Raw genomic sequence first — 26,370 nt, forward strand, 5'->3', positions numbered from 1 at the left:
TTATTTGATCCTGTCAGTGTCACACTATTTTTGTCCAACAGGTGGCGACATATCGCAAATATCTAAATCTGTAGGCTATGATCTAATCGCATTATTTTGAAGTCTTCCTGATAAAAGTTACATAATGTAATGTATAATACAATTAAACGGTCCTTAATATGTGTCCTGAATAAAATCATGTATAATATGTTGATCTTGAGAAACGGCAATACAATTCTGCAATTCTCATCCAAATAAAAAGGTTTTTGGATATGGGGATCTTTGAAAATTGTATTTAAAAAAATAAAAGTCTATACCTTATCCCACTTTCTTTTACACACGCATGGTACTCTCTCACATGTTTATTTGTCATAAGGGGACTCTATGGGGAATAGAAAATGACGAAAACACACATGAAACTCTCCACCCGTGCCGTGGACGTGGGCCCAGCTGAGTGGGAGGAGCGTTCAAATGAGGATTAGTGCGGTTTCACCTATGTGTGTGTGTGCTACGTCGCGAAGCAGGTTAAGTAGCTCGGGTTAACACTAACATAACCTCCACCGTGCTTTTAATGAAAGAGGCGAGTTTGTGAGCTGAACTGTTCGGTAATTTCCATTCTTACTGAGAAGAACATATCGGATTATCTGGAGCTGATCGTCGCTCAAACTGCTGCTGTGCGCTTTTTCCGTCCAACGGTAAGAGAGAAAGAAAAGCTCGAAAAGACAACAGTTGGTTTTGTTCACATGTTTCCCCCCCTTTAACTGACCTGTTACATTATAACATGGCGGTGACAGTTCTGCTGTTGTTGGACAATGTGTGCGCTTGTGTTTTGCTTTTTGTGTGTGTGACAGTTGCGGGGTTGTGATTGACATGTGCGGGTGGGTGGAAAGGAGGGAGGCTTGGGTATCTCAAAAGTGTGTGGTTCTCCGGTACTGTTTACATTAGGGTATTCCCTGTTAATACACTTCTAGGCTACTTGTTTCATTAATGTAAAGTTAAAAATTAGGAAAACTAAAGTGCGTTATTTTCCCCCACTGTTTAACTGCTGTGTCCTCACTATGGAGACAGAAGTCAAAGTAGACCCACCCTTTACTCTAATCATGGCTCACATTTTTGCAACCTCAGTCAATAAACCAGTCACTGCTTCATAACAACATGTTATCCAAAATGGATCTGGTTTCATAATCTTGCACATGCTCACACAGCGTCATTCCTTGAAATATATCTTACTGCGATCCACGTGCGGTTGTTTTTAGCTTCTAGCAAAGTTATTGTAGGACTAGACCACAGCCCTTTTGTAACAGAAGCCCACCCAGTAGCCTACCTACCTGTAGTGATTTTAAGCTTCCAGTGCCTCCTGTCTATGTCCCGACCGAGCATTGAACTCAGATGTCCATTGTTTGGGAGGCAGAACACAGGTGGTGTTGAGTTACCTGCAGACATGAATGTTTCATCATAGCCTGGCCTTCTTGTGCGAGTGTCATAACTCTACAGGTGTTCTCGTGCCAAATCAATGTGGGTCACAATCAGCTGATGTACACTGAGCTTTGAGGCAGTTTTTCTTTATGAGAAATACATAGTCAGGGGAGCTTCTTCATACTATGATTTATTAGTATTTTGTTTGTTTGTATTTCTGTTTTCTAAGTTAGTCTAATATTTCAAAAGTATGTTAAAAGGTCTTATTGACACTGTTTTGTATATTAAAATCACCAATCATAGAGAAAAACATTTAAATGGCTATTTCCCAAGGCCCCTAGATCACCTGTTGAAATAGTTGAATGAACAGTTCAGAACCCAAATATATTTTGCCTACACACTATGAGATATTAAACAATATATATAAAGCATCAAATCCTTTAGTTGTGGTACCAGAGCATTTTTTTCCACATTGGAAAAACCCATGCTTGTTTATTATCGATCATTGCCTTTTCTTACACAACAAAATAGTACAGTATTCCAACCAAAGCTATATTGACCCTTGTAGAGGCATCCTACTGTTTTCTGACCTCTTTAAAAATAGAAATTGAAAAATGTGTGTTGCTATAAAGGAGGTGAAGTGATGATGTTTTCATGATTGTGTATGGAAGCAGTTAATTTTGACTTGGTCGTTTTGAACAAAGCTGAACATATGCAGGGGGCTGTTTTTATAGAAGGAAAAACTCCTCTGTTGCTGTCTCAATGTGTTCAATCTGGTCTCTGTTTGTTAATAATTGGTTGCATGCTGCAGGTCTGTGCTTCCTGATCAGTTCAACTTCCACAGCAGAGACTACAGCAAAAATGATCCCACTTTTCATAACGTCGTTCCTAACATGAATAGGTTGAACTTGAATTCTGACCAGCAGCAAGGGGAAGGGAAGTTTGTTTGAGCTTTCTGAGGAATGAGAAGAATGTGTGGCTAATCAGTCATCTGTGTGATTACTAGTGATCTTCAGAAGGGGACTTGAGTCTCATGTATATTCTCATGACTGTATATAAAAGAGTTAGAGGCATGTTTGGTGTCCAGAACTACAGCCAAGATAGTCACACACACACAGGAACTCTGTTGATGTGATTCTCCATTGCAGCATGCTAGACCGCTGTGAATAATGGTCATACTAATGTGATTAGACGTATGGGTTCAGGTCACAAGTTTGTAATTGGGATCGGATTGGCTTCACCTTGCTTGTTGCTGCGGCCTGAACACAATGTTACTGATTGTAGGGTGAAGTAGTGTTTTTAGAGTTAAGCTTTTTTATTTGCTAAAAATAAGTTGGCAATAGAAAGTTAACTTGTGCTTGTATCGTCCATTTTTGCAATGAGATGCTGGAGGAAATTTTTTTTTTTCTCTAAGATAGTCAAATGCAGGATAGGTTTGGCAGAAGTGTTGGAAAATTTGAATACAGTAGGTGCCGTAGACTGTGTGTGTGTTTGTGTTTGTGTGTGTGTGTTTGTGTTTGTGTGTGTGTGTGTGTGTGTGTCCCCTTCCCCACCACACACACACAGCCAGCTAAGCTTTGTCCCATGTTTGGGATTAGCCTGACTTTACCTGCTCGTGTCCACCACGCTGACCCTGATAAGTTACAAGACATCATGAAAGGCTATGTAGCTTATTCGTAAAAAAAATGTTGGTCAAAACTCACTTTGGCTTTTTTTTCCGAGAGTTAGATGAGAGGGTTGATATACTGCTCTTGTGTGTGTTTCGAAAGTGATTAGTTTAGGGTTAGGGATAAGCATAAAACCATGATACACAAAAAAAAAAAATTGAAAAATACACTTCCGAAGCTAACTCATTAGCATGTTGTATCTTGTTTATATTGTGCAGAAGTGCAAACAAATTACAAGTTGTAGATTTAGAGGAAGATTCTTGCGTGCAATTATATTTCAAAATGCCATAGAAATATAAGTAATTTATTGAAAAAAGACGACCATTCCTTATAGCATCTGGGAGAATGGCTAACCTGTGTTCCAGTTTAGTACAAAGAATGACCTTCAATACCCTCCTGAAAACTCCCTGCGGTGTCTTTTCTTCAGAGTATTGTGAAAAGAATAGAGGTCGTAATGGAATCAGGTCGAACCACTTCTGTTGTTCTGTTTAAAGAGCCTTCCGTTTTTGACATATGAAAGCCAGTCACTGACATAAAGTAAAACCTTATTGTGTATGATGTTTAAGAGGCCACAATAAACATCATACTACCTTTTTTCAAAGAGCCAACAATGTATACATTAGTTTGCATCTCTTCTTTATAATTCATGAGTGGTCTTCACATAGGGGACGTGTGCAGCCACTTAGTGTTGTAGTACTTAAGACTGTTTTTTTTTAAAGGTCTTGGTCTTGACTCGGTCGCGGTCCTAGAGGACTCGAGATTTCATGTCAAGAAAACGTTCAATACCTCGACTGTGGATATATTGCTACATTTCCAGTCTTGATTTGTCTAAGCAAAGGGAGAATGTATAGCAAGTGGGTCATAAAGCCGCACCAGAGCCCGATGCACAGCTACTTAACTAAATGAGTTCATCCTTAGAGGGTGACAAAAATAAGTTCAGTCAACCAAACACAAACATTTGTTTTGACACAGATGAGCCAGGCACTTTGGTATGCTCTGTATGCCCTTTTAAAAAAACAACCTCAATGTTTTTGACTCAGCTCTCATATCATAGCTTTTCAAAAGGACTTGATTTCATGTCTCTTTTCATCCAGCTGGCTCTCTCTCTCTCTCGTCTCTCTGATACATATCTGCTGAACTTCACAGACACGCTGTATCTCCTGTCCTTCTCCCATTCCACATGCAAACATCGGCTTGGTTTTATCGCCGAGCGAGACGTGATGCAAACGAGCCACAGAGGAAGTAGCAGTAGTAGAGATGGAGAGGATATATACCCACGCTGCATTCTTATCTCTTGACAGAAGCCTATTGTAGTGTAGGGATAGGCAGATAGGCTCCATACTAACACGATAGTAGGAATGATGTCACCCGGCCCACATTGTGTACATACAATGTGGTCATTTAGACCATGAGGGTGGAGAAAACCAACAAAAACGTGTCGTGTCCTCTGTGGTTTAAAGTATCAGAGAGCAAGACGGAAGTTATTGAGGTCACTGAATTCATTTCCTCAGTAACATTTGCGTTATAATTGACATAATATGTTATAATTGACTTAATATGCACTTCGGGATATAAAGGCAGATTCTAATACACAGGTTGAAGGATGACATCACATGTTGCCAATATCAGTGGCAGGAATCAGGGTAATGTCTCTACTCCCTTTCTAGATCTTATCTCTGGTTAAACCCTCTTTCAAGAAAGTCGCAGCATGTGCAGTTGGCCATGTTTTTGATCTTCACCATGGGGTATATAAGGGCTCTTGTACCCTCTTGTTGGCTCTCTTCTTCAAGTCTGTATCTACTTCATTTATACATCTATAGCTTTTGGACTGGTGTATATTCCCCCCTCCGTTTGTTCCTCTACTCCTCTTCTCTCCTCCCGGCTAGATTTAGCAGCTGGGTGTCTGTTTGGACATGTTAATGAATATGTTCTTGTGATCTCTGATTAATATATACAGTATAGTAGGAAGTATAGTTGCTGGAACCAGTTTCGACGTGAATCGAACAGCCAACACCCTTTTTGCGTTCATGGTCATGTTCAAATCCACAGAAGTGACACATAGATTTGCTTATATAGTCTTATCCCGTAAGCTAGTCACAGATATTTTTATAACACCTGTTGGCCGTGTGCTGTGGTGTTTAGAAGCAAACCATGACAAGATTTGTATGGATAGTTCATACGGATTAGGATTTATGTATCATACAAATTCATTGGAGAGGAATTTGAACCTTTCATTGAAATTCTCTTTAAACATCTCATACATTCACTTTTTTTTCCAAAGCATGTCACAAAAACTTGCATTTTTGACTACTGTTGCTCAAGGAAAACCAGTTCTGTTGATTTGAGAGATGCTGCCCTACCTTTATTGATGACTGCTCTTGAGCGCTGCAGTGGAGCAAGACAGTTTTTTTTTTAAAGATTATATCATAACCTGTATTTCCCTGGCTTTTTGAGATGAAGTTTGTGCCAGACTTGCATTGTTGTTACAGCCTTCTTCATAGCAGTTTCTTATGTACACTTTATTTGGAGTTGTGTTGCAGATTAGTCCAATATTCACTCTCCTTTATATGACATTTAAAAGACAAAATTGACAATAGCTGGATTATGACCCTTCTTGTGTCCGTTTTATATCTGGAATTTGCTCTGAATGTGTAAATCTGTCTCCTAAAGATAAATGGTCCCACACAGTGGTCACTGCCCCGCTGGCTAAAGAGAATAATGGAGACGTACATAAGAAAATTAATGGATTTTCCCCCTCCTGCAGTGTTGCTGATTGGAGGATGGTGACGACTATAAATATTCAGACCAGGCTCTATCTGACCCTTCAGTGACTTCACCTGTAGTCTCTGAATATTTCAAAAGCTGCTATCGCTTTAATGGGGCTGTCTGTCACTGCGTCGCCATGACCACTACCTGGCTTATAGTACATTTCTCCACTGTGAGCTGAGCACTTCCTTGAAATGAAACTCTTTTCCAGACTTTTCTTCGGTCTGCTGGAGATTACAGTTCACTATCTAGCACCCGAAATGCCTTACCCAAGACAAAAGGGAAGATTATAAAATAGTTTAGAATAGTTTATATACAGTCCCTACTCTGACTGTTCATTATCAGGTTTAACACTCCTGTTTAGCTAGATAGATGATCTTTAGTCTGAGTGAAGGGTGTGTCTGGCCTTCAAAGCTATTTGTCCATGCCACGCCTGTGTGCATTATAACCTGTGGGATGTCAGGAAGCTGACAATGACAGAAACCAACTCAGAAAAAAAAGACAAACTCCATAGAGGCCAGCATTTTGTTTTCATGTTTACACTGCGTTTTTTCTCCTGGGGCTTTATATCTCTCTCTCTCTATCTCTCTCTTTTTTCCCTTCCACTAAAACTCCTACACACATAGGTGCAACACAATAGCTGAGCTCGGGTTCTCACTTTGTCGTCATGTTTACCTTGGGAGTGGGGAGACAGGTGCCTCTTGCTCTTTATGCAACACTATTTGTGAAACCATGTATTCCAACTGAATAGAATTGGACATTTCTAGTTTCCAGCTGTATCCGTGTAGGGATAATAAATAGTTGCTTGAACCGACGCAACGTTTTTGTAGTTGGCAATGTAGTAAAGCCATTACACGTTTCAGCAAAAATGGCTAGTTTGTAACAACCCCTGGCTATAATCATATTCATTGTTCAGAGGGATGAGCCAAACAATTAATTTGCAGTCATCTGGAGGAAAGGATTTTACGCTGCCAAGGACATTATTGGGAACCTTACACAGCAAGTGTACAGGAACCAGGCAAAGCTTTGAGTAATCGTGCATTGTGCTTAGTCGTTTAGTTTTTACATAAGACAAGGGAATTCTATTTGAATTTGTCACAGTTCTGATTTTATTGTTATATCAATTTCATTTGAGAACATTCAAATTTTAGTGTGGGCTTAACTTTCTGGTCTGTTCAGCGTCAAGTAAGACCGACAGGAGTAAATGTAGGCGTCGACAAGAAAGATAAATTCTCAGACATGTGAGGGCTTGGATGTTCGTCAACTTCAAATTGCTGTAGGTTTGGCAACTATAAAGTGTACTTTTAAGCCATTTTTATATTGTGTAATTTGCAAAAAGCGGATAACTGAGTTTATGACTGTTGGTTTGAGTCAATGCCTGGCTTGTACGGCCTTCAATCATGGTCCAACATCAAGGCATAAATCAAAGCGAAAACCGGTCAAAAGAAGGAGAGGGAAATATATTCAGTGCATCAAAGCTCATTCTTATTTAAATAACATGGCAACGGTCACTATGTAGATTTGATGAGTCATGTATTTTCTCTCGTGTCATGTTGGAAACGGGTTTGTTCAGTAAGATTTAAAAGAAAAAAGATGCTGAAACACAGAAAACAATTTCCAGTTTCTTCAAAAATGTTAAAGTTGCAGATGCTGGTTTTTAATGACATTTGGAATCATTGTGGGTATAATCAAAAGTCCTCAACAACTGCACTTGTTTATAAAAGAATGAATACATTATTTTACAAAATTTCACTCGGAGAATGACGTTATATTATTGTGTTTCTGACCCTGTTGATGTCTAATGCCCTCTCCTGTAGGATATGAATAGAGTATATTTAGTGTCTATAGCTTACTTACTGCATTTGCTCTGAGTGAAATCCCAGTCTGGATTTGCCTGCTCCGCTCTGTATGTCGTTTCTCTGACTGTGGAGAAGAAATACGTGTAATTATCAAAATTGCCATGATTGGATAATCGGAAATTACAGGAGAATCCGGTGTGTAGCAACAGGACTGCTGCTGCTGCGCCCGCCGTTTGAACTTGTAAACAGACAAGATATACACACACACACACACACACACACACACACACACACACAACAACAACACTGCATTTTCATGTAAACAAACACTCAGATCTCAAGAAACGATCTCAGAAACCAGCTCTTCGTTTTACTCTGAGGACATACTGTATTTTCAACAACCTATATTTTGACATGTGCTCTCTCGGCGTGTCCCATTTCTGGCTCTACTGTAATTTCAGGTTTATTTTTGGCAAGTAGAGCAGTGTCTTGTGTGTAGCTGTGGGCTCTCCCTCCGAGTTTCAACATATGACAGCAGGTACACTGTAAATGAGAGCACAATGTAGGTCCCGGCTTTCAGTAATTGGCCTTTTATGAGATTAGCTGAAAGAGCACATTATTTCAGTCTTTAAAAAACAAGGGTTTGCCTTTGTTGTTCTGGAAAACAGCAACTTGTAGGACCCTCATGGGATTGTTCAGAGTATTATAAGATGTCGGTACTCAGTCGTGGCGTACAGTCAAGTGCGAAAGTTTGTGAACCCCTTGAACATTTTGGAATTTTATTTATTGTAACCATCATTAATTCATTTTTATCAATACCAGTATTTTTTATATGAAATAACAGATGTTTGTTTATCAATTCAACATTTTTCTTTTCCAGAAATCAATTGTTAAAACAGATAAAACAAATTATTTGACGAATGTTGTATGTGCAAAAGTTTGTGAACCCTGAGCTGCATTGCTTAAATGGAGCAGGTAAACACAATCAGATGGGCCAAATTGAGTCATGAAATGGACCAATGTAGTGAGAGATCTTTAGGGAAGAAATTGGGCGGCACTAGATAAAACAGAGATAAAACCAGGTCAGTTTAGGCTCACCAAAGTGAACCCATACAGGTCAGACATGCTAAAAGGGGAAACAATCTCAGAGGATCTCAGGAATAGAGTTGTGATGCTGCACATTTGTCTGGGGACAGCTATAAATTATTTTAAAAAAAGTTTGAGCTCCATCGGTCCACCGTGAGGCAAATCATCTACAAATGAAGAGCTTTAAGAGTGACTGAACATCTGCCTAGAAGTGGACTTCCTTCAAAAATATCCACAAGCGCCACAAGATAAGTGATTTTTCAGTTAAAAGCCAACCCAAACATTACATCTGGTGATTTGCAGACCTCTCTTGCAGCATCTGGGACAGATGTGCATGGTTCCACAATAAGAAGAAAACTCAGTCAACATGGCTTTCATGGGATGGTTGCTGAAGAAGCCTCTGCTCTCAAAAAAGAACAAAACTGCTTGTCACAACTTTGCCAGAGAGCACCTGGAGATACCTGAAGTCTTATTCTGTGGACAGATTAGTCAAAAATTGAACTGTTTGGTCATAACCAAAACCGCCATGTTTGGGCAAAAACGCAATTCTGCCTACCACCTAGAGAACCTTCTCCCAAGTGAATAATGGTGGTTTCAAATTGTCTGCAAATCTCCAGGTGTAATGTTTGGGTTGGCTTTTACCTGAAAAATCACTTTTCTTGTGGCGCTTGAGGATATTTTTGAAGGAAGTCCACTTCTAGGCAGATGTTAAGTCACTCTTAAAGCTCTCCATTTGTAGATGATTTGCCTCACGGTGGACCGATTGAGCTCAAATTTTTTTTTATGAATTTATAACTGTCCCCAGACAAATGTGTAACATCAAAACTCTATTCCTGAGATCCTCTGAGATTTGTTTCCCTTTTAGCATGTCTGACCTGTATGGGTTCACTTTGGTGAGCCTAAACTGACCTGGTTTTATCTCTGTTTTATCTAGTGCCGCCCAATTTCTTTCCTAAAGATCTCTCATTACATTGGTCTATTTCATCAACCAATTTGGCCAACCTGATTGTGTTTACCTTGCTCGATTTAAGCAATTCAGCTCAGGGTTCACAAACTTTTGCACATACAACATTCGTCAAATAATTTGTTTTATCTGTTTTAACAATTGATTTCTGGAAAATAAAAATGTTGAATTGATAAACAAACATCTGTTATTTCATATAAAAAATACTGGTATTGATAAAAATGAATTAATAATGGTTAAAATAAATAAAATTCCAAAAGGCTCAAGGGGTTCACAAACTTTCGCACTTGACTGTATATTGAGTTGGCAAATCCAAATCTTGAATTATTTGGCTCATAGTTCAATACAGAACTTTTACTGTACCATGATGTGTGTGGAGCATATTTGAGAGGAGTTGCTGCCACTGTATTGTTGTCTGAGAGCAGTTAATCACAGCTTTAATCGGGCTTAATCTTGATGTTTATTGTACCACCAAAAATTAACAGGACAAAAAAACAACAAGAAAAACCTTTTAAAACCTTCAGAAATACTTGTATTAGAGTCCATGAAAAATAAACTTGACTGTTCAATGGTGGGCAAACTACTTAATAAAGACAATGGTTTTAAATAACCTTTTAAGTATCCTTGGCATTCTTTTCTGCTGCAATTTCCTTCTACTTATCGACCAGCATGCACCAATATATCTACAATAGGAATTTGACAATATAAGATTTGTATACAGCAACCATGATATGTTGTTGATCGTGGTGAATTTCCATTAGTGGGTTAATCATGAATATTTTCTTCAGTGTGGCTTCAGTAAGCTGCCTAGCTTGCCACACACACAGTCCAATATTGATTTCCTGATTGATTTTGTATTTGCCTCAAGGGGGCGCTGCATTTTTTCTAGTCATTCCAAAACCCTAATATTTGATCTTCAAATTACTCTTAAAATGGCTGATGAATACTGGGATAATATCGTGAATCGTGATTATTTTGGCCAGGATCTTTGTGACATAAAATGTTATATTGTCTCTTTCTAATCTGTAACAAGCTCAAATCAAATGAAAGGTTTACTTTTCTAATGATACTGAGCCACTTGTTCCTGGTTAAATCATTTATGATGTTAAACCATTCTCCATCAGTGTTTCACTGCTCACACAGGAGGTATGATTACACAGCCCCGTTATCACTCCAGTTGTCAAGGATTCAAATATGGCAAGAGTTCCGTGGGCTTTGGCAGTCAGCAGCTGATGATCGCGTGCCATCATGGCAACGGTTTGTAAAGCCTGCTGTCACGCCTTTTAATTGGAAAATTAAGTTAACTTTCAGGCTCAGTTGGTAGAGCAGGTCAGCTTTTAATCAATATCTGAATTCCACTCACAGTGAGTGTAATATAAAGCTCTTTTGGAGGCCTCTGTAATGCCCTGCCTGGGGAATGTAGGCTACATTATCCATATGTTCACTCACTGCAAAGCACAGAACCAGGCTGAAAAACAAAGCGTGGGTTTGATGATGACTCTTTAGCACACTTACCCACACACACACATCTCCATCTGCCTCGCTCTCACCCTCTCTGTTTACACAGCATCACACTTTTTATGAAAGATTGCCTTTTCCCCCAAGAACATGGCACTTTTTTTTTTAAACTAGCCAAAACGGAAGTAGAGAGTTTATGTGGTACTTGTGTTGACATTACACTTTTTAGGCATTTTGAGGCTGCTGCTTCACATGGTATTATTCCCACGATGGCTTGCTCTAAGCGCCGTAGAGGGCCGTTGTAATGTTGGTGAGGAATGGGGCTCTCACGGTTTAGAAATATGCCAATTACATCACAGCACTAATTAAAGGGAACAATGGTGTTATTCTCCCACCATGGACAGATCATGATGTTTGAGTTGAGTTTGAGTTTATTGAATAAAAAAAAAGTCTAGCCCTAGAACATATCAATTATACACAATATGCACCTATAGCCTACATTTATATTCATTCTCATTTAAAAATCAGCCATCCACTTAAACAACTGCTTGCGTAAGTGCCCCAAATACAATAAAATGAGAAAAGAAAAGCCGACAGCAGACCTCAATGACTTCAGCTAGCTGTTCCATTCAGAACTGTAGCTTGACTGGATATTCATGTTAAATTACTACAGAAATAGTGTCAACATACTTGTTTACTCTCATATTTTGTTGTCATCCTTTCTTTAGACTTTCTCCCAAACTATTTTCCCTTTTTATTTTTTTCCTCCCTCCGCCTCCCTCCCTCCCTCCCTCCCTCCCTGTTACCTCCTTCTCTCCATCTCCATCCAAGTTTTTCTTTTCGGAGCGTCTTACTCATGTCCCGTCACTTCCCACTACGCCACCCCTCACACACGGACACACACTTCCTGCTCCTCTCTTGACATAACGTAATCTCTGTTTCGTTTTTTTGTGACAACAGGACAAGAATGAAGTCCTTTTCTTCAACCCGTCCCTGTTAAAAGATGATTCAGCAGAGGTAAGAAACCTACACACACACACACACACACACACACACACACACACACACACACACACACACACACACACACACACACACACACACGCACACACACACACAGTCTCCACGCTGCCTTTACATTCCTTCTCAAGAATCCAACTGGTCGGCACCCTCCTCTAACTCAAAGCAGATGGTGAAAGTTTGACTGTGTGTTCCTTGTTATGCCTAAACTCTGTGGTCGGTGGGGATGTTTCTGTAGAACTGGGGCAAAGCAGATTTTGAAAAAATTGGGGCCTGGCTGTGATTGGTTGAGAGAGACAGATTTTATGGGCATGCGCTTAGAGGCTCCGGTTTGGTGTTTTGGCATGCAGCTGCTGTGTGTTTTACAGTTGACCCCCTGTTGTGACTGAGTCCATATGATCCTGTGTTCTGTAGTGAGAATGTCTATAGGCAGCTAGGCTTAAACCAGGTCATGTCCTCTTTAGCTATGGATGTTGATCAGTGGGTTGGACCACCAAAAGTAAACGTATTGGATGGATCTTCAAAATGTATAATATTCCCATCAGCCGCTGTTGTGCTTTGGTATTGCTTCTTAGCAATAGTTAGCCTGCTAACAATATTAACATGCTAAATTAAGATGACTAACATTCTAAACATTACAGCATGTTAGAATGATGTTAGCATACAGTTCAAAGCTCCACTGTACCAAGTACAAGTACGTGCACAACGTTGGCATTACTGCAAACTCAAATGTGTATATGTGTGAAATGTGACTGTTGTACGGTACAATTTTGATGTACCGTACATGTGGCATCATTTGAAATTCCGATGATAGTCATCACAAACATTCACTGTCCGGGAGCAGAGGAAACATGGGGAGATAAGGCCCATCCTAACATCCTTCCTCTTGAAGTGTAGGCGTCTATCTGGAGACATGGTACAGTGTAGCAGAGAGACACTGGATTTGTCCTGCTTTAAAAAAAAAAAGCCTACACCCATTCTATTCCCAGTGTTGTGAAAGAAAACTTCTGTCTTGTTCGGGGAGAATCAATCTTTCCAGTTATAGCCTACCCTCCACCAATGAAAACCACAATTTGCTTCCTTTCTGGGGGGAAAAAAGTCAGCATCTTCCAAATTTCCAACAGACCAATGTGAGTGTTGGAACTGTCCTGAGAATCTTTCCTCTCTGGGCTATTTTCAATATAATTATATATTTCATAAAAACAAGCAGTATGAGCAATGCAGACCGCGCTTGCCTTGATAGGTTGCAAAATGTGTCATACTAGAAAATATAGCACATACATACCAAATGCACTGTCTGATCAACAAAACTTAGCAATCTCCTTTTTGTTTTCCCCCTAAGTAGTCCCCTACATTCAGTCAGACTTGCTCACACCCAGTTGCCGTTTGTTCGCTTTCTGATGCAAGAAAATGTTCCTGTTATGAGAGTGATGTCAGGGGGCCGGGCAGGAATCCTTCTTGGGCGTCTGAGGTATTCCCAAAGCAATTTGACAGCTCGGTCCGAAGTACAGAGCGCGGCATGCAACACATTTTGAGCCCAGAGACGAGAAAGATTCATGATTCATCTGACTTTGCCTGTTATTGTTCTCTTTCCTGCATGCCTGTCATAGCTGCTGTCTAGCCAGAAATGCACTGCACCCGCCCACCAGTCATATCATTGCATCTGTGCTGCTATTCTATGAAGCAACAATTTTTTTTTATGGCTCTGTGTGTGACAATTTTTTTTTTCTTTTTTTCTGCATCCTCAGGTCCTGTGTGATTATTGGTCCACCCGTCGCTATGGTTTCACCCAGTAAACATTCGGGAACGTCCTCCGTCTCCTGCCTATGACATGGTTTAACCCGCGTGTGATCCGGTCGCCGTGATGGCCTCCATGGTCGCCAACGGAAACCAAGATGGGCAGTCCCTGGTCCTGAAAGGGGTGGACCCAGAGACCTGCATGATTGTGTTCAAGAACCACTGGGCCCAGGTAAAACACTAGCACTAAACCAAGAGTCGCACAGCTTAAAGGAATTGTTTCACATTTTTTCACAACGACTTAGAGGAAAATGTCAACAACGACACTCATGGAGCGCTCTGGAAGTCGACTGGTTACAGTGCAGGCCATTGTACTACATTGTAGCATATAAAATGGAAGCAAATTGTCACTATTTGTTTTGACCTTTTGGACAGAGCAAGACTAGCCGCTTCAAGTCTATAAGCGAGTGATTTTGGACTTGTTAGAAGGTTTCATTTGAGTCATTCTTAAGAGGCTTGAAGAGGTAAGACGATCTTGTATTTCACAAAAAGAGATCAAAGATCATATACATTAATACATTTGTGTTCCAGTTAATCATCTTGTTAATGCTCGGATGTATCTTGAGACTCTCTGTAGATATTCTGACCCCCAGGTTGGGAACCACCACTCTTAACTAAGACAAAGACTGACAGATTTATTTTTATGAAGACACAGATTCTACTGTAACCCTACCTCACTGACAGTAGAAAGTGACTGGCAAACTCAAGTGCTCCTGTCCCAATAACAGTAAACTGCAGTGAATGTTATTGGCCGGGGGAATCTTGGCAGTGTGAAGTCGTCTGTCTCCGACTCTTGGCTCTTTGAGGTAGTGTGTGTCCCTGTTCACCCCTGCTGTGGGTTCTGGCAGAATGAGAGGCCTATACTCCTCCCACACCGCCATGCACAAACATTATACTGACACACTGACATAAGTATGGAACCAGCCCACACACAGGGGGTAGAAAAGTTTGTTGGAAACTAAGTGTCAGCTGCTTAATGTGTACACTGTGTTTGTCAGTATGGGGTCAGACTCACTGTGGTGCTCATAGCTAAATGAAGCTGAATTCCTCTATGTTTTCATTAAGTTTGATGCCAGATCGGCTTGTAGGGATTAGCTGTGTTATTTGGTTCAAAGTTGTGTTCTTCAATGCTGATGCTGAAGCCCTTGTTAATCTCCCCAAAACAGTGTTTTACTTATTTGTGTACCTCCATTTGGATTTTTAAACATCATGAATAAGTATAATGTATGTGCAGAGTTTTGACTCCAGATTGTTTTTTTTGATTGTGTGATATCAAAACATGCATATTGGACACTGACAATAAACTTTTTCAGTGAAGCAGGAGTTAAACTTTTGAAATGCTTTGAAATTTTACTCACTGGAAAAATTAAGTAAGGTCTAGTAAGCAGGCCTTGTCCTAAGATTTAGGGAGAAATAGGTGTATTAGCCCACTGACATCCATTACGATCAGTGTATCCGTTAATGTGGTTGGTAAATTCAGCATAATAAGATAAGATATTCCTTTATTGGTTCCACAGTGGGGGAATTTACATTATGGAATGTGGAAGTGCTGTGTTCTATGTGAGGTCAGTGTTGTGAATACAAACTAACTCGTCGCCTGCTTGACAGTACAGTCCAGACCACTGACAAGACTTTGCACTGAACATGTTGGTACACTTTGTTTTGCTAAATGACAGATTGATTTTTTTTTAAACACATGCATAAAAAGCCAGGTCTTTTAATGCAAACCTTTTCAACTCCAACATTTAGAGTTATTTTGAATTTTCACAATTTTGCAGTTGATGATTATTTAGGCCTCAGTTTGACCTCAGATCAGTTTGAAATGATCTGCTTTCATTTTGTTGGATACCATCTTCCATAACTGCCCATCAGTATCCATTTGAAAAGATTATCAATAGCTATCTACTTGATTTGACTGTTTTTGTCATTGCAAGATGTTGTAATATAAAATACAAGAGACTGACTGACTGACTGTGAGCAGAACAACAATGAGAACTCCGTGTTCCAGATTAAAGCTCGTTTTGCATTAGACAAACTGGCAGCGCGATCTCCCTCCTGCAGAGTCGTATTTCTACGCTCAGTTTAATCAGTAGCGCGAGAAGAGTGCCCTTGACTTTGGTTTCAGCTCAGAAAACCTTGAAATCTGAGGAACCCGTTGTAAGTATTGTTGGCCCTGTCCCCCATGTAAGAAGCTCTGCCTTTGTTTCCCTGGCATACTGAGGTTTATGTTCATTTGCTGTGTGTTATCTGCCGCTCTCCAGGCCTCACAGAGCTCATTGTGTTTTGTTGTGTCACGCAAAGTGATCTGTCAGTTGCCGTGGCTGCCAACAATCTGTAGCTACAGACAGTGGAGTATGGGCAGCTTGTTGCGCGTCACTGTTGTTGCTCTTGGAGTTATTGAGTCATTCCATTGCTGGCTAATGTCAAAGGATTCATGAATGTGTTTTTGTTTAGAGACATAAAAAAGGTTGTAATGTGGAAATACTCCCACCCAGTGTACACGTAAGAAAATCTTCAGACTATTCTTTAGTTGTCTTGTATCAAACCAAATCAAAAGATTAGATTAAGTCAGACTAAATACAGATGTGGCCAGACTAAATACAGATGTGGCCAATCTGTTAAATTAGCTTTGTCCACTGCTCCCATCCTTCAGATGATCTGTTTTGTATTTAATATTTTCATATTCATTTAAAATTTTCATATTAAGTAAGTGACAGACTGATATTTTGGACTTATCTTTTTAGTGTTAATACCTTTTTTTCTTCTTTTTTTATATACATATAACATTTGGCGATTCAGGTCACTGCCTGACATCTCATATGTCGTCTGTTATTAATAATGCATGAGATCCACGTCAAATCATTCATCCAGCCCGCAACTTCAAAAGCTGACTCATCATAAAACTTCGGCACTTTTTAGAGAAAAGATCAGCATCAGCACATGTGGCATTGATGTCTTTTTACAACTTTTGCAACAACAACAAAAATGTAACTCCAGTTTGTTGCCTAATTATTTCATGTTTGCGTAAAATAGTATGCATGGCCTTGCTCGTACATCAAAAGAATTACACACATCTGCACACACACCTCTGTTGGCACAGCGTGAGCAGCTCAACTGGAGCAGTTTGGGTTTTAGGGCTGTGCTCCAGGGCACAACCATGGACCTATAAAGAAATAAAGGGCACAACACAGGTGGTAATGAGCAGAAAGAGGCACATTCTTTACACTCACTTTCCCCACTCAGATTCACACTGCCTTATGGTGGCCTTTTTAAAGCATCTTCACTTCAAGGGTAGTTTGGGGATGTGCTCCACATTGTAACTGATTCAGCTAACATTTTAAAACATGTTTTGCCCAGATCAAAGACAGTGTGGAGTTGGAGTCTGGTGATATGATGCTACTTTGAGTTTGAAGTCACTGCCCCTCTGGCACATAGCCTATACTCTGACCAACCTCCCACTACTTCACCCTACTGACGCACCGTCAACAATAATACACGTTCATGTTGTAGAGCTTGTTTGAGGACTTAACATTTAAATAGTCATCTTTGAAGTTAATTCAGTCTTAGACATTTTCTTCATGACCCATGTTAAGACAATCAATCAAAATGTAGGTAATGTAGCGCCTTACAAAACAAATCAATGTAGTTCAAAGTGCTTTACAGTGAATACAAAATAGAAAGTAAGCAAAAATGGATGCGGAGATCAATGCACGTTAAACAATAAAATATAAATAGTTAAAATGATGAGATGTTAAGAAACATTGAATAAAATATTCATAATGATGATTAAAAAATACAACCTTACTTAAAATGTTTTGGAAATAATACAATCTAAATATGAAAATAATAATTGAAGTAATACAATATTCTATGAAAACTAAAACATAATATATAGATTAAAACCATAAAAAAATGAAATAATATGTTCTGACGAGGGACACAGATCCAGCATCAGTATTATGGCTTAAGCTGACTCCTCTATATGTCCAGTAAATTAAATATATCAAGTGATTCTGAAAAACCTGGCCCCCTTCCCGTCACTACAGTATAATGTCGGTAGCACCAGCACTAGCCTTGATCCCTGAGCCTTATGCCACTGGTCCAGGCCTCCATTGGGCTCAGACAGGGATTACTAAACCCTGTCCTCTTGTTCCAGTCAGCCATGCCCAGTTCTCCTGTGCTCAGCCAGTTATTGTCATGGCAGCGGGAGCAGGCCGGGGGACACTGGCTCCTTTTTTATTGTGACTCTCTGGTTCCTACGCAGCGGACACACAAGGGAGGGGAGTGGATACACACAAAGGACCTCTTCACTCTGTGCTACACACACTCAGTTTATCAGTGCTGCTGTGCTGCCGGTTTATTTACTGTACATCACATTATTGTTGGTGGCTAACCTGCCAAGAAAGAAGGGGAATGGTTTTACATGCAATCAATCAGTTTTTTTGTTATTGCACCTTGTAAACAGGCGCTGTCTACATAATGATAATATTGACATGCTGGAGATCCTTTTATGTCCACATCAACGGAAACTGATTCAGCAGTTTTTTTTTAAATCCCACAAATCAATTAGCTTCTTCCTTGGATTTCGATGATTGAGTTTATGTCAATCTTTGTGTTCACTTTGTGTTCTCCAAAACACTGTTAATTGCTCCTTTTTATAGCTAACCAGACCAGTGTTTGTCATGTATAGAATTGATATGTGTGGCCCAACTCACTGTAAAGATTTGGATTACTTGAAATTACTTATTTGTTCATCTTCACACAAAGAGATGGGACAAATTGGGTTAATCTGAAGTGTTTCATATGAAAAAACGTTATACTTTGCTGACATTATAATTAGATCAAATATGTTGTCCCTTACTTGAAACCTTCCACCAAAATCAGATAGGGATATCTTTTAACGCTTTAGTTTTGACGCCTAATTCTACAACCTCTCTTCTTGTCTCTTCCTATTTAGACGTAGTCATGATGAGTCATGAAAAACCAAATAAGGATTTTTATTCTATGCTTGTTATTTTGCAAAGTTTGTCATTCAAATCAAACCATAAACGGTTTTCATATGTTATGTTTGAGCAATATCCCTCTTGTCTCTCCCTCTAGGTGGTGAAGATCCTTGAGAAGCATGACCCCCTTCGTGGTAGCAGCAGCTCCAGCCTGCCCACCCTCAGTGCCTTCACCCTCAGCTCCGGGTCCGGCTCTAGTGGCCCTCGTTTTGGGCCTATCCCTGGTGACGAGGCCAGTGCCGTGCAGAACTACGTGGAGCACATGCTGTTCCTGCTGATGGAGGAGGGCAGCGGGCAGGCCGGAGCCATGGGGCCCATCCTGGAGTTTGTGGTGATGGAGAATGTCATGGAACGTCTCTTTGTGTGGAGCCTACGGAGAGAATTCACTGACGACATGAAACTGGAGCAGCTCAAGATGTACGAGATGCTAGTGGGCCAATCGCGTCAGCCCTTACTGCACCACAAGCCCATTCTCAGGCCGCTCATGATGCTACTGTCGTCATGTTCCGGTACAGCCACGACTCGGGTGGAGGCAGAGTTGGTGCTACTGTTGAACCAGCTGTGTTGCGTGCTGGCGAAGGACCCGTCCATATTGGAGCTTTTCTTCCACACCAGTGAGGACCAGGGAGCCACCAACTTCCTGATCTTCTCCCTGCTCATCCCCTTCATCCACAGGGAGGGCACGGTGGGCCAGCAGGCCAGAGACGCACTGCTGCTCATCATGTCTCTGTCAGCTGAAAACGAGAGGGTGGCAAAACACATCGCGGAGAACACCTACTTCTGTCCGGTTAGTACAGAATCAGGAATTTCCTATTCAACTTTATCTCATTCACGTGGTCGTACAGAACAGGTTTTCGGATACAGCCTTTTTTCATTTTTATACATAGAAAAGTATAGGTCTTAAAAATGCATTTTCTGCATGTTTATTTATTCATTATTATGTGTTCAACCTTCAGAATAGCTCTTAGAATGATTGTGGAAAGTTTAGTTTAGTTCTTTGGAAGTTGAGATTAGTATTGGGGGAAACCTAATGTTGAGATAATGGCCGTTTAATAAATATACAGACGTAAAAAGATCAATTATAGTCAAATAAATACCTAAATGTACATTTTGGACCTTTTTAAGTATGAAGGAAGATATGTTATGGAAGCAAAATAGCCAAAAATCTCAAAATTAATAATTGAGTAATCGTTAATTATTTTCATCTCACAGCTCCTCTAAAATTCCAGACCTCTCTTTGACCCTGGGCGTCATAATCGGGGAAAGATATGCAGATCAATTTATGACGCTGCTTGAAGCGAAGCTAAAACATGTCTGGAACTGAATATCACAAATGTCTGGCATTCATAAGATTATGCCACGGTTGCAAGCTATCGCTAATCCCATGTAAATAATGTAATTTACCCGCATTTGCAGACATTGCTCTGAAAAATAGCTTTTGATTCAATGCCAGTTTAGTGAATTTAATTGGTTCCACTGTTGGGCTACAAGGGATAATCCTATAGAGAATGTATCAATGCAACACTAATGATGCACTCATCTTGCAGATAAATCAGACTGCGGTGCTTAAGACTCCAATGTTGTTTGACAGCCTCCCCTTGTAAATACTTCAAATCATTAACGCTCACTGTTTGTAATGTGAGACGAAGTCTGTTGACATTAATGCATTAATTAGTGGCCTAATTACCATAGCATAAGGATTATGACAGGGGAGGTTATGGGCCATAAAACTCTTTGCTTCTCAAATATTTATGGAGCTGACCTGTAGGAGGCATAAATCCATGTGCAGACGGCCCGATGTGTAGCCTGCTGCTCTGCTTACATCTGCATCACATTATCAAGAAGGTGGAAAAGGAAGGATATGATTTATAAAAGTGTTTTGCATTATTATGAGTCGTAAAACACCAATATAAATCTGCTGCGAGAAGCCAAAAGTAAAACTGACTGCCGGGAAGCTGTGCGTATATACAGTATATTATATATAATTTATGCCATACATTGGCTCATTAATGTTTAATGAATCACCTAATATTCTCTCTTGGAAATCTCTTTGTCAGAATATTTTTCATTAGACTGTCGGCTATACATTATATCACACGATACTGGGTTTGTATTGTGTGTTTTTCCCCCCTATAGTAGCTAATGCTAACATGCTTATGTTTAGCAGTTATGATATTCACCATGTATAGCATTCAAAATGTCACAGAAATGTGTGGAGTTCACATACAACAAAACACAGAAGACGGAACAATATGCAGTAGGCCGTTTTAGACAACCCTGTGTTAATTAAAACACAGCTGTTGCATGATAGGGTAATTATGGACACCACACTCAACCTAGTCGCAGCAGCAAAAGGCAGGACGATTTTTACTCCCATGCTTTTACATAATCAATAAAGGGGTTGCCATATTGGATTAATAAGACTTTTGACTTTTGTGCTTAAACTGACCCATTATCGATAGTAAGCCCAAATCAGCCATTGACCTTATCTAGAATACTGTACCATCTTACTTGACATTTGACATCCCTCTCTCTCTCTCTCTCTCTCCCCTACAGGTGCTGGCCACAGGGCTCAGTGGCCTCTACTCGTCTCTGCCCACTAAACTGGAGGTGGGTAATGAGGACTGGCACTGTCTGCACAGAGAAGACTGGCTCCAGATGCCGCCCCTCGTACAGTTCCTCAACTCTCTAGAGTTCTGCAACGCTGTCATTCAGGTGAAAACAGGCTCCGCAACATTGGAAAAAATGTATTGACACAATGGCTGCAACCTTCTGCTCTGCTCCACTGCACCTCTTGACTGATGTGTGTTGATACTGACTGTTCCCAGGTGGCTCACCCTGATATCAGAGACCAGCTAGTGAGCTACATCTACAACGGCTTCCTCGTGCCTGTCCTGGCACCAGCTCTACACAAGGTTGGTACTCTGACTGACTCAACCTTCTTTCTCCATTTTAGCTCAATGTTATCCCTCATTTGGACAAGCATGGACCAAATTAAAGTAATAAAGTATGTGCCATGCCCCTCAGTAACTATACATATTGTTGTGATTTTACCTTTTTACCACATAACAGGAGGTGACAAGAATATATTTCATTGGAAGATCATGTGACACACTTTCAAATGCAATGTGTGTGTCTGGATGAGACATTATTAATAAAAAATAAAATTTGATTCTTAAAGGGACAGTTTAACATTTTGGTAAAAAAATATATATATTTGTAACTTAACCCTGTTCAAATGGAGCTTTACACAATAGCTTCATTCATAAAAAAGACTTCAAATTGTTCTGTCTGCTTAATATACAAATAAATACAGAAATACATTAAGCAGTCTACCATATACTATAACTTATTTAAGAATATCCAGATAACATCCTAATGCCTTACTGTATTCTGCATATAAATCAACAGTTTAAATTGACCCCATACTGTTGTCCTGTTGTTGTGAAGCTGACCCTAGAAGAGGTGATGACCACCACAGCGTACCTGGAGCTCTTCCTGAGGAGTGTGTCAGAGCCGGCCCTGCTGCAGACGCTCCTCTCCTTCATCCTGCTGCACAGACATGAGAACGTCCACATTCTAGATACGCTAGTCAGCCGCATCAACACCCCCTACCAGGTACACACACACACACACACACACACACACACACACACACACACACACACACACACACACACACACACACACACACACACACACACACACACACACACACACACACACACACACACACACACACACATGCAGCTTGACTCATGTACTTACAGAAAAAGCCACCCCCAGAGGCACACAGACTGTTGCAGAGACATATCTTCTTGTTAGCAAAGCGCCTGATATCAGCATTTTCAAACAGTTCTGTGTGTGTTTGAACCTGTTCAAATATTTTGTCTGAACTGAATCATTAACTTGAATTAGTGATGTGTTCTTTCCATACATTACTGTTAGACTGTGTAAATGGCTCAGGGAGTTCCCTCCAGCATTTGCTAAATGTCTGCTTCGACACACCTGCAACTCAGGGGAAAAATACAAAAAAACATGTTTGCTTTGCACATTTTTGACCATGAGCCAAATTAAACATGGACTTGCAAATAGTCAACATTTGAGCTTTTTCATTTTCCTGTTTGCTTTTTAACCTTTGATGTTTTAATAACTTAGACATTTGCCATATGTCAATCTGTTTTTAAAGTGCAATTGAAAAAGCTAATTTCTTAGCATGTGTTTGCTTGTGTCTCTCTCTGTTGGACTCTCTAGCTTGGTACTGTGTCACTGGCACTTTTTCGCACTCTCATTGGCTTATACTGTGAAGATGTAATGCTGCAGCTCGTATTGAGGTGAGTGAAACACCCCTTCCAGACACACACACACACACACACACACACACACACACACACACACACACACACACACACACACACACACACACACACGTACAATGAAGTATTGTACATCTTAATTGATTGACTACATGAGCAGCCTTAGCTGACTACCTCCAACTGTGCAGACTTGTGTTGCCATCTGTCACACACACACTGGTGAGACCACCCATTGGTTCTGCTAACAGGCTCTGTTCCCTGTGTGTGTGCCCAGGTACCTGATCCCCTGTAATCACATGATGTTGAGTCAGAGGCGTGTGGTGAGGGAGAGGGACTGCTACTCCACGTCAGCAGCTAAGATCCTGGCATTAACACCGTCATGCTGCTCACCAGACCACAGCCCCCCACCCCTCAGACAGCTGGACTCCATACTCTTCTCCAAGGGGCCAGACACTCCAAGCAAAGCCATGGGTAAGATGGACAGGACACTAAAGGGACATTTTACATTTTGTCTGGTTTACTAAAGCTTTTTTTTTTTTTTTTTTTTTTTAAACAAAACAATTTTGGGATCATTTTCATGAGTTATGATGAGTAATGAGACCATTGGCTTTTACAACCATTTTTGTAGTCGGCTTTTGTCGGATGTTTTTCTGTTGCTTTGAATTGGGCTGCAAAGGCGCAGTCATCCAAAAGAGTTTGCTATTCATAACCCTGTCTGGGTGAGTGCATGTTATGACCTCAGTAATAAAGTGGCGTTCAGTCAAAACAAACAGAAGAAATAGAGCATAACGGAGGAAAATGAAAAGTCATTCATTGCCCAAGTAGAATTGCCACACCAAAAATAAAATATATAAAAGAGTGTAATTTACATTACGTTTCAAAATATCTTCAAACATGGCTTCTGAGTAGATTGCATTGCAAAGTGTCAAACTGCATTTACCTGGAACATAAAGCACGGATGAAGAATATCTCATGAAGAAGTGAGATATCTCCTGCTGTTTCGCACTGTTCCCTCACTTTACCCCCTGTAGTTTAATGTCAAACTCATTAGTTAAGCTCTGTGTGTGTGTGTGTGTGTGTGTGTGTGTGTGTGTGTGTGTGTGTGTGTGTGTGTGTGTGTGTGTGTGTGTGTGTGTGTGTGTGTGTGTGTGTGTGTGTGTGTGTGTGTGTGTGTGTGTGTGTGTGTGTGTGTGTGTGTGTGTGTGTGTGTGTGTGTGTGTGTGTGTGTGTGTGTGTGTGTGTGTGTGTGTGTGTGTGTGCGCTGAGGCACAACACAGCAGCTTGTATCAACATTTCCTTTTCTCTTTCCCCAGAGGAGAAAGACAAAGAGAGCTTCTTAGAGGTGGACGATGGCTCGGGTAACTCCTGCACCATCGGCTCAGAGATATACCTGGATGTCAGTTACCTCCACTACCTCTACGACGCCCGTCTGAGCATCAGCGGCTGCATACGGGCCTGTACGGTTTGGTCTGCCCTGTACGACGGAGAGGACCCCCCTCCTGAGAAATACCAGCCAGGGGTGCTTGAAGAACCGGGGCTGAAAAGTCGGCAGTCCCAGGTGGCTCTCAAGAGGGTTCCGCAATTAATAGCGCCGCGCCCTCCACCCAAAACACAGCCGCCGCCGCCCTCCACCAGCCAGCTTGAACTGGAGTGGGACGACAGTTATGATGCGTGTCCCGTACAGACTGGCTCTGAGGCTCCAGCCGAGAGCAAACTTCCACCTCGGCCTCCCTCCGAGCTCCCACAGCACCTCAGGGACATGAGGAAAACAGCCACCATGTTGGTGAAAGGCTCTTATATCGAGGAGAATGACTTTCAGGATGACGCTATGGTGTACGATCTTGTAGCCAAGAAAGACACCAAAGATGTGGAGCGCCGCGACAGGTCTCAGTCAGAAGAAAGTCAAGCAGAAGTTCCCCTCAAGAACGGACTCAGTCTCACACCTCAGACCTCTCCGATGGATGAGAGCAAAAGCGATATTAGCTTGGACACAAAGATGGATTGTAACTCTAATCTCCAAAGCGCCACCACTGCTTCTGAGGTGGCTGATGATCTGATTGCTCAGTACGAGGAGCTCATTCGCACGCTGGACCCTGACGCAGGCGGGAAACAGGTCAAAATGGAGGGAGAGTCAAAGAAGCTGGTTTTACTCACGGCGGACAAGGACGGGGAAGATGAGGAGGAGATGGATTTCTCTTCATTCTCCGCTGAGACACCAGAGGCAGAGAAACTGCACTCGCCTTTTGGGACTAAGTTTAGCAGTGGAAGTCCAGTCAGAAGCCAATCAGTGCCTTTTACTGGTAGGTTTAAAGAGACTACGAAGAACTTTTGAATGTTAATGAAACGGTCTCCTTTTTACATCTGATGATCATAAATTACCTCTAACGACAAACGAGACAATCAGTGCAACAACCTCCTTAAGCAGTATAGAAGCCCTCTTTATTTACAAAGAAATAAAAAAATAAAATACAATCGGGGAGCAGAATTAACCTATATTTTCTGATGATTCCTTCCGCAGGTCCTTTTGTCAGTGTGCTGTTGTCTCGTATGGAGAACATGCTGTCGAACTCTCTTAACGTCAACCTGTTGTTGACGGGCATCCTGGCCCAGCTGGCAGCCTACCCTCAGCCTCTGCTGCGCTCATTCCTCCTCAACACCAACTTGGTCTTTCAGCCGACGGTTCGCTCTCTTTATCAGGTAACTCAAACAGTGCTGTGTGGCTGCATGTTTAGACTAGAGTTGAGAAGGTATTATTATTATTATTATTATTATGTCCTCTCCTTCCCCTGAGGCGTGTGTATCATCAGATCAAGATGTTGGAACATGTTAGTCTTCCATTCAGGAGTGAGATTGAAAAATAGGAGTGGAGTGAATAGTTTAAAGTCTGGATATCTCTTCACAATCTGCTACCTGTCCGTACTTTGTGCGCGCTGAAAAAAAATTGTTAAAACAGCCTAGGCTCTATAAACTGGTATGTATACAAAAGGGGCCCAACCGTATCTAAGGAAAAACCTAGGCTGTGTACTATTAACAGTGGTTTTTATTTCAGCACACACACAATATGGACAGGTAGTGGGTCCTTAAGAGGTATTCTCTGAT

At 40.9% G+C, this 26,370-nt stretch overlaps 1 protein-coding gene across 1 annotated transcript in view; it reads left to right on the forward strand.

Moving 5' to 3' along the window:
- The first annotated feature begins 490 nt into the window (after positions 1 to 490).
- Positions 491 to 26,370, forward strand: part of fhip1aa (FHF complex subunit HOOK interacting protein 1Aa) — a 29,156-nt gene continuing 3,276 nt past the window's right edge. The window contains exons 1-11 of the mRNA XM_080029340.1: positions 491 to 674; positions 12,096 to 12,152; positions 13,904 to 14,124; positions 19,053 to 19,742; positions 21,512 to 21,670; positions 21,784 to 21,870; positions 22,406 to 22,573; positions 23,210 to 23,289; positions 23,546 to 23,742; positions 24,585 to 25,571; positions 25,790 to 25,968. Of these exons, the coding sequence (XP_079885466.1) occupies positions 14,020 to 14,124; positions 19,053 to 19,742; positions 21,512 to 21,670; positions 21,784 to 21,870; positions 22,406 to 22,573; positions 23,210 to 23,289; positions 23,546 to 23,742; positions 24,585 to 25,571; positions 25,790 to 25,968 (2,652 nt within the window). The 5' untranslated portion in view covers positions 491 to 674; positions 12,096 to 12,152; positions 13,904 to 14,019. The remainder of the gene's footprint in view (positions 675 to 12,095; positions 12,153 to 13,903; positions 14,125 to 19,052; positions 19,743 to 21,511; positions 21,671 to 21,783; positions 21,871 to 22,405; positions 22,574 to 23,209; positions 23,290 to 23,545; positions 23,743 to 24,584; positions 25,572 to 25,789; positions 25,969 to 26,370) is intronic.

Source organism: Ammodytes marinus (genome assembly GCF_949987685.1).
Source record: "Ammodytes marinus genome assembly, chromosome: 6".
In the NCBI taxonomy this organism is placed as follows: Eukaryota; Metazoa; Chordata; class Actinopteri; order Uranoscopiformes; family Ammodytidae; genus Ammodytes; species Ammodytes marinus.